Source organism: Microtus ochrogaster, chromosome 4, assembly GCF_000317375.1.
Source record: "Microtus ochrogaster isolate Prairie Vole_2 chromosome 4, MicOch1.0, whole genome shotgun sequence".
Taxonomy (NCBI): domain Eukaryota; kingdom Metazoa; phylum Chordata; class Mammalia; order Rodentia; family Cricetidae; genus Microtus; species Microtus ochrogaster.
Window position 1 is genome coordinate 72,181,955 of NC_022011.1, and position 9,613 is coordinate 72,191,567.

At 41.8% G+C, this 9,613-nt stretch overlaps 1 protein-coding gene across 8 annotated transcripts in view; it reads right to left on the reverse strand.

Moving 5' to 3' along the window:
* The window catches only part of Rbms1 (RNA binding motif single stranded interacting protein 1), a 216,769-nt gene that overhangs the window by 42,591 nt on the left and 164,565 nt on the right, over positions 1–9,613 (reverse strand). For all 8 annotated transcript variants that reach the window (XM_013345987.2, XM_013345990.2, XM_013345988.2 and 5 more), the window contains exon 3: positions 388–446. In XM_013345987.2, the coding sequence (XP_013201441.2) occupies positions 388–446 (59 nt within the window). The remainder of the gene's footprint in view (positions 1–387; positions 447–9,613) is intronic.

Consider the following 9,613-nt stretch of genomic DNA (forward strand, 5'->3'; position numbering starts at 1 on the left):
ATGTAATCTTTTCAGTTCTTTGGTACAGTCCAGTGGTCTCCAGTAAGCAGCTCTAATCTCCCCGGGCTCAGGAAAGAAAAGCTATTCTCTAGCCCGACTCCCCCCTTTAGAGGCAGGGGCTAAATGCCAAATTGTATTTTACATGTTAACTCTACTGGTGCCAAAGCCAGGATCCTGGCAAACTGCTAGTTGTGGGGTTTCCAGCCAAAACTCAACTAGGGACAAAACAAACGTAAGCAATATGCTGATATTGTGCAAGACAGAAACCGGGTGACATATGAGGCCTGCTTTTCTTTTTAACACCATGAGGTTAGTTGTGAAACTGAAGATCATTCCTTCGTCTTTCTAAGGCTACGGCCCAGGAAACGACTGCCCACAGAAACATACCTTTGCACTTGTTGGTTGTCTTATCCAAAATTGCCTTCGTGGAGACGATTTTTCCATATCTAAAACAAAAGGGAACGAGAAGAAGTCATAAGGAACTCCTATTCATGTCCAGGTTCAAAGAACACACATATTTTTGTTTCAAACATCTGCAAACTTTAAAGTACAAAATGTTCTTTACTAAGGGGCATGCAATGAGAATTCTGAACTTTAAACTAAAAAATGGAGTGGCCAGGATCTGCCTTTGAAGCTCTGCATTAAGTCTGATGTCTAGCTTTGAAGAACAGGTACTCTCCCGACAATCTTTAGGGGAAAAAAATAACTGTACACTCTATACAATTTTTCCCCTCCTTCTGGTAACATTATGTCTGTGGTCAACTACAAAGCCAAATGCAAGGCCATAGATCTATTAAAGTTCGACGACCCACATAGCTTTTATGAAACACAGGCAGCAGAAAAAGCTGCTGTATTTTTCTGTTCATTCTGGCTCAGTGAACAGTGCTGTGTGGTCACAGGCTGGGAGACAGCTGTATATATGTTATGCTTAACAAACTTAAAAGATAAGCGAAGATAGGTAAGATAGGTTTTTTTTTTTTTATTTCTTTTGCCAAAGATTTGTTACTAAGATCACTTTTGAACTCAGTAATAACTAGGGTATTACTAGCACGGTGAGAGTGAGCGTGTGTGTGTGTGTGTGTGTGTGTGTGTGTGTGTGTGTGTGTGTGTGTGTGAAGATTGAGATTATGAAACTGAACAGGGGTTAATCACTAACACAACGATTGTGCACATAAGAAATGTTAAATTCATTAAGGTGTCATAGAAATTGGGGAGAGGAAATGCAGTGACGCTTCACGTGTATTTTAATAAATAAAGCAAGGAAAAACATAGAATGTTCTGATGTAGTTAAATGTAATTCATACACACATGTGGATATTAATCCCCATTCTCTCCTGGTGCAGACTCTGAAGAGGAGCTGCCACCTACACTTGTTTTCTAACGACTCAGGGAAAAGTTTGAAAAATAGTATTTGTATTGTTTTAAAATCACAGCAAACAAGAGAAATATGTAGGATATACTTCATGAATCTGGGGCCCAAATTTCCTCATATCTACATAGTTAAGTTCCAAACTTCCACTTTCCCGATGGCTAAATTACAATATTTTAAACATGTTCTCTTATGCCTTTCTCATGATTGACTTTTGAGAATTGAAAGATGGAATGGGTTTTAGTGCTGGGGATGTAGCCGGGTGGCTGAGCACTTGTCTAGCCTGTCACAAATGTACAGAGGCACTGGGGAGGGAGAGAAAAAGAACCTCGAGTATCTTAAGTGTGTAGGGCGATCTAAGAAATCTACATCCCTTTTTACCCCACTCTGAATATAACTTACTTATACTTGTACGTTAAAAGTGGCTGAAATACATTTGTCTGGAAGAAACAAATGGCATGAGTCACCTCTCCTGTCCATTTAACTCTCTTCCTTCCACTCTGTCCAATCACGCAGCCAAATGAGTTCTAACTAGGCATGAAAGGAATCAGATAATTTAAGGTTCCAGTGATAACTACATCTAAGAGGCATAATGAAGCACAAACACCCTCGATTCCCCGAAGAAGCACCGAGCATTTATAATAACATCAACTCGGATCACCTCGTTTACGAAAAATAGATAGAAAGAAGCACAAATGCCAACACCAAACAAGGACACGAAGGTGACCGCTTAGCAGCTCCTCCACGTCCGAGGTCACAGGCTCCGTGGCTCCTAGCATTCTCCCATCTGCAGTCTTCAATGGAAGCATTTCTTAGACTTTGTCACCAACTCATTTCCAAAAGCAGGGAGCAGTTGGTGTGACTCCAGCTTAGAGTAAGGCGACTGAAGGTCACTCAAGTTACGATACTACGCCTGAGGTCTCAGAGAGAGGGCTTTTTGTCGGCCAAACAGTGGGACATTTAGGAGAAGGTCAGGAGTTGGCACCGTCCCCTCTTCCGCTGCTCTGAACACTTCATGATGGCAAGGACACAGAGATGTAGGGCGACATGAGCAGGCCACTCAGACCACACCACATCCCTGCCCCATTGAACTCTTTCTTCTCTGGTGTTCCTGACACGGGCGCTCGCTCTCAGGCCTACACTGTGGGCACTTCTCTTCACCGTGGGCACTGGCCCCACAGGGGTGGCTCTATTCCATCTCAGTGGTCCACTGGAGCGTCCTTGTCCATTCCACTTCCTTACCTCCCTCTTTACATTTCACGTTTGATCCTCAACCCTGCCTTTATTTGGACATTTACCCAGAGACGGAGGTTTAATTAACTTTTTAAAAATTATTTATTTATTTATTTAATATGAGTACAATATTCTGTCTGTGTATATGCCTGCAGGCCAGAAGAGGGCACCAGATCTCATTACAGATGGTTGTGAGCCACCATGTGGTTGCTGGGAATTGAACTCGGGACCTTTGGAAGAGCAGGCAATGCTCTTAACCACTGAGCCATCTCTCCAGCCCCCCTTTTTTTTACAACTTTTTTTTTTAACTTTTTATGATTTATTTATCTTTATTTTATGTGCATTGGTGTGAAGGTGTCAGATCCCCTGGAACAGTTGTGAGCTGCCATGTGGGTGCTGGGTATTGAACCCGGGTCCTCTAGAAGAGCAGTCAGTGCTCTTAACTGCTGAGCCATTTCTCCAGCCCCTTAATTAACTTTTTATAATGCCAATTCTCTTTCCTGACTTTTTTTTTTTACACATAACTTCTGTGAGGGTTTTTATGTCTTTGCCTCTTTCTTTCTACTTAAATGTATTAGTATTTCGTTAAGATAGTATTTAGTTAAAAATCACCTCGTGGGCACCACTTTCTAAATTCTATTGTCAAAGCATCCCAAACACATACTCCATCTCCTCCCTGTATGTTTATTCAATAATACTTTTCTCTACCAATCTTCCACAAGCTCAGGTTACCTGGGCCCGTATCAATGCAGTCATTTCTGAATGAAGACTGTAACCCTGCTGAGCTCTGTCTCTGGTGCTCCTCAAATCCCCCTCTTCCCTGTGCTGTCTAGACTTATATCAAAAGCACCGGTCCTCCTGCCTCCACCAGTCCTTTAAAGAGGACCAGTCAGTCTGTGCACAAGTTTACCTCACACACCACTCCAGACACGTCCAACCCATCTGTCCGTTTACCCCAGCTTACCTATCTTGATCCCGAAGGGCCTGCCCAAATCTTTTTTCCCAGAAGCCAGCCCTAATTGTCTGATTCACTGAAGAAATAATAGAGGGGATTACACTTACCAAATTCCTACTTATACTCTTAAAGCTGTGCCACGTACAATGAGGAGGCTACGTGTGGTGTGTTATATACATGTTACATATTTTATTTATCTTCACAATCTGTTATTGCTCCCATTATTGGAAATGGTTAAAAAAAAATCACAGTTTGAGTCTAAGATGTTGCCTAACTTTCCAAAGTTCAAAAAATGCACAGTATTTAAGTTTTCGTTGCAACAGATTTCTGAAGTTGTTGTAAGAAGCAGTCTGTCCTTCATTAATTCAAGCTATAAAAGAAGACTGGGGTGGGTACAACAGACAGACGGACAGACTTGATAGTCCCTTCCGTTTCGATACTGACACAGATTTCTCTTTTTTCCAAGGGCAGCAGTTTTTGTTGTTTTAACCTGAAACAAATTCATGGCTCGGGCCTGACAAAGAGGAAGGGAACAGAAGAGGTGTTTCTGAAATTTATCAGTTTGCCTTCCCACCACGACTTTAATCAGCTCGCGGGTCAGGACCAAGAGATGGTGATTTCACTGAGGTGGAAAGGCTCTACTCCACTCTGCTGGCTTCCTACACACAGGGAGGTGATTATTCGGAGCCACTGAGGGGCGCTAAGAGGTTTCCCTTTCATTAAAGTCTCTACCTTGTCCACTCTGAGCATAATGAGAAATGGTCACTGCTGCCCTGGTAGCTTTACCTGGAGTCAGATTTAATAATGGGGAGGAGATGTTACAGGTAATTAGAACTTATGTAAATCTACTGTCAATCACCAGTGCCCACAAGATTAATAGAGGGTTGGTTACAAGTTTATAAAGTTTATAAAGTTTCCAAAACTTCCTTTCCATTTGCATCTTAGCTTAATTTGCTTAAAAAAAATTAAGGGGCTCTTGGGTAGAATGTAGACTCTAAGAAAATGGAGAACGCACCCAAGAATGCAAGGTGCAGGGCTGGAGAAGCTACTGTGCCTATGTGGGTTCTTTAGGTTTTTATCCAGCTTCAAAGTAGCGAGGTTCAGACCACAGCCCTCGCTGCCCTGATTAGGATGCTCTTGGCTAAGAGTAGCTAATCCACTCCAGAGGAAGCGCTGGCAGTAAAGGGATAAAGAGTAATTAAGAGACGTGACGACTGCAGGATAATTAGAATTTCAAAGGGAGAGGATAACAAGCAAAAATTCACAGAGACCTACTTGCTCTTGTGGACAAGGCTCAAGAGCTGCTGAGAATGTACTAAACCTTCTTCAGCTTGCATATATACCTTTATTCCTTTCTCTCCCATTTCCACTCACGACTAAAAGCAAATATATTTTAGTTTTAATTTAAAAAAAAAGGTGATCGTCTGTTCCCATAGCTCTTTCCCTTTTAAATTATACCTTTCTTTTTAGTTTATTCTAATCACAAAAGCAATACAGACTTCTGGAATTAGAACACAGATATTAGGTTGACAAAACTAAAATCACCCAAAGTCCTAGATCTGAATGGCAGTGCACTTCCCTACAGGTTGTAAGCGATGGATGGGCAATCCTGTGCACACACACTCTTTCCCTCCCCACTTTCCATCCCCTTTTCCCAGTCAACATGTGCCAGGGCTTGGAAGAGATGCGTCGACACCAACCACCACCAACAGATGGCGATCTTGGTTGATATGTTATCTCAACACACTGGTCATTTCAATTTTAAGGTACTACTTGGCCCTGTTCATGCTAGACTTGGGGAACACTATGGACACTATTAAAGCTGTAAAAGCAATGAGCATATTAAACAACAGTTACAAGTAATGTGTGCTTATAATGTTAACAGTTACAAGTAATGTGTGCTTATAATGTTAACAAAAAAAGATGCATTACATTTGAGAAAGCCAAATACTGCTCATGAATACAGGAGAATGGCTTTTATGTTTACTTTAAACTCAGGATGCTCCTTAAGAACAATGAGAGATGAGGTGACGATATAGATAACAGACAGCAAGAAGGACAGGTAGTATGGAGTGAGGAAAAACTAAGAAAAATTCAAAACATTGAAGCTGATGACTTAGTGAATTAAATCGGGGCAGGGCATCAAAGACATTATATTAATACAGCGTTGACATTGTGGCATAGGCTGTTGAGTGATGGACTCATAATTTAATCTTCCCAACAACCGTTTCCTCTTGAGTAGTTGGTATATAACTTTTACTCTGTAAATGCGAAACTTAGGAACAGACTGAGTCCACTCAGGGCTACACAGCTAATAAGTAGCGAAGATCCAGGGCAGGAAGTTTGCTTTGGAGTTTAAAGGCCAAGTGTGTTGACAATTACAGAAACGTGGGTCACCAACCACAGATAGATTCAAAGCAATTCCACTTTTGAGTTGCATGCTTTGGATGAGTAAAGGGCAGACTGTTACCACTAATGTCTCTGGGACAGACACTGATGACATTCAGAAAGAGGTTACGCTGGCCTAGCTTGGGATAAAACATCCAATAAAATATATCAGCGAGAGGAAGGACAACTAATCTCAAAGTTTACAAGAAATAATTCATGGATCAATCCCATGGGAGCAAATCTGGGGACTGTCAATCAAATACATTCTTGTTATTTTGGAATTGTTAGGGGAAAAAAAACTCATATACAAATACAAACTTATTGTACTTGGGAGGTAGAAGTAGATGGATCTCTGAGTTTGAAGGTGGCCTCAATCTTTTACAAATTGAGTCACAGGACAGTCAGGGCTACACAGATTTTTGTTTGTTTGTCTCAAAAAAAAAAAAAAAAAACCAAAACAAGAGGCTGGAGAGATGGCCCAGCGGTTAAGAGCACTGACTGCTCTTCCCGAGGACCCAGGTTCAATTCCCTGCACCCACATGGCAACTCACAACTGTCTGAAAATCCAGTTCCCCACAAGAGGCTGGAGAGATGGCCCAGTGGTTAAGAGCATTGACTGCTCTTCTGAGGACCCAGGTTCAATTCCCAGCACCCACATGGCAGCTCACAACTGTCTGAAAATCCAGTTCCAGGGGATCTGACATCTTCACACCAATGCACATAAAATAAAGTTAAATAAATCATAAAAAATTTTAAAAACAAAACAAAACAGAAAAAACCCAAACTTATCTTCATGCTCAGACCTTCCGAGTACACACCTACAGCTAATGCCTGCCCCCCGCAACCATAACCTCACTCCTACCCTGACGGGCACAGGATGATGCTGAAAGATGGGAGTTTTCTAGCTCACCCTTTCTGTTACTTTGTTTTGCCAAGGGCCTCTCAGGAAAGGGGGATTTCCTAAGATTTGCTTTAGCTCATCAAACTTTGTGCTTGGCCGAAGGAAGGAAAACAGGGTCCAAACGACATCCATTCAACAGCAAAGTCTGTTAGTAAGCAAGGATGAGTGATTTGCCCACTGCCCCAAATAAATGAATTGGTTAATATTTTCTCTATTTAGCAAAGGAAATAGTAGGATTTAAAGATGAGGTCCAAGATGTGAAACTTTTCAACTAGGTAATCAAGTTCAAACAGATTTTCTAAGACTTTATGTTTCATGCCAACAATGTTCATGGTTTTCAGAAAAGTGGTCGAGGATGTGAAAATATTAAGCATGTATAAAGACATTTCATTTTTTTTTAGCCAAATTCTGATAATCACCCCATCTGTGTGTGCTGTATGGTTCCGAGGGGTGGTGGTGTATATGCAGCACAGGGACCTGGGTCTTACACAACCGGAGACAAAGCCAGAGTTGCCAGAAGAAAAACGCTTGGCAAGAAAAGCAACTGCAGACCTGAAGGTCAGCCGCAACTGAAGCCCTGGTGCGGAAGGCCAGCCGATCACAGGAAAGACTAGCATAGCACCAAAGGAGACATCAGATCAAGAACGCAACTCACCGGTATTCATAGCATGCCCCAGTGTGACCTTCACCACGCAAGGCCTATGAAAAATGTATAAGGTGCCAGATCAACTAAGAAGGGGACAGCCCTTTGAGAGCTGGGAGGACTTTTCAGGACAAAACCACCTCAGGACTAAAATAAAAACCCAAGATCTTGTCTGCAGAATCCTAAACAAAGAAGGCATAAGTATAGAAGGAATGTCAGGCTCAGCATGTCAGCCTTTGGGGAGCACAGAAATCCAGGAGCAGCCTATGAAGAACCATGAACACAGAACAAGTTTCCGGCAAGCCCGTCAGAGAAAAACAGAAATCAAGGGCGGGAAGGTCCTGGAGTGGCCTACCTTCCAGAGAAAGAGAATAGATCTTGGTTGCAGACTTTTCAACTCTAGAATTATACGGCAAAAGCAAGATTTTCGCAAGATTCATGGAAAACTTTATGCCCGAGATTAGCAAGGAGAGCCATGTCTTTAATTCGCTTTGTATGCTTAAAAATTAGTATGGATGACTGATGAGAGCTGGGGGTTTCCAGAGGCCAGCAGAGACTTAAGACAAATGGCTTCTCTGGAGGAGCCTTAAATGCTCAATTAAACTTCTGAGAAAAACAGTCCCAGGTGTCTGCTGGGAGAGCCAGGGGCCTGTCATGAATTCAGAAGACAGAGAAGGAGACCCTCAAGTTCATGTTTCTGAACTGGAGAAGTCAGAGATTTCAGCCCAGAGCCTGCATGCTGGGATGAATTGCAGAATTCAGCGCATCGTCGTGTGGTCTCAGGGGCAACAAGCCTGGCTGTCTTGCAGCCAGTGAGCTGACGGGAGACATCACAGAGATTCTGGGACCAACGGCCAAGCCACACTTATTCTTCAAGAGGTAACATAGACCACAGACCTACACACCTGTTTCTTCTCAACACCAAAAGAGCAATACATCCTATACACTCAAATGAAATCAGTCATTTTCCATAAACTTTCCTCCATGAAACCAGTACTGATCACAACATATCCAGCTGGAAATAAAAAGTATATAGAAACACTAAATTATCTTGTTAAAGAACAGTAAAGATGCTCACGGGCAAGGGGGATATTCTGTAAAAAATGTACAGCCTCTCTTCTAAATAAAAAGCATTATAGAGACTTGGATTTACAGCATGGATTTATGGCTGCAGTTTAGAGCAAATTCTATCACAATTTGCAACCAAGCTCAAGCAGCTCCTCAAGAGCACACAGCACACCAATGCTCACATACATCCCGACACTATTTACATAAGTCACTATACCGCAGCTCTCTTCAGTTACAGACGCTTGGACCCAAATTACTGTTCCCAAATACTGTATTAGGGAGATGTACTATATGCTGGAAATAGAACCAAGGATGGTTTCTAAGTCTATGTCATGCAACTGATCTCAAAGTCTCATATACTGATTAATATGCAAGCCATAAAGCAAAGACAACTTGACTCTAGAAGGTAATCTTTTTTCTCTGGATTGATATACCCATCATGATTATTTTTTTAAACTGTTTTCTTCTCCCACTAAAATCTATAATGTATTTCTTCTGCTGCCTTGATAGTCTCACCTTATATAGTAATTTACTATAAGGAAAACTTGGTTATAACAGACAGAAGGCCTCAAGTTCTAATACAGCCAATGACCAGCTCTGGGACATTCTTGGTATCCTCCTCTATAAAAAAGCCAACAATAGCTACCACACAGAAGACTGAGTTTGGTCCATAACGGCTTTTTCTCCACCCTCCTCTCCAAATAAGGAACCAATGACAACAACCTAGAGTACTTTCTTACCAAAATATTAATGTGACCTTATATTGTAATATGTTGAGAAAGAACAGACCCACCATTTTTGTTACTTTTAAAGCAGTTTTCTTTGCATATTACACATAAGTACTCAACATATCTTGGTTGAATACATAAAACATAAACAGGCAATATAATTTTTTTTCCAATGAAAGTGTGCTTGGCCGGACTTGCTGAACATAGCGGACAATGAGGACTACAGAGAACTCAAGAACAAGGGCAAGGGGTTTTTGATCCTACTGCACGTGCTGGCTTTGGGGGGGCCTGGGCGGTTTGGATGCTCAACTTACTAAACCTGGATGGA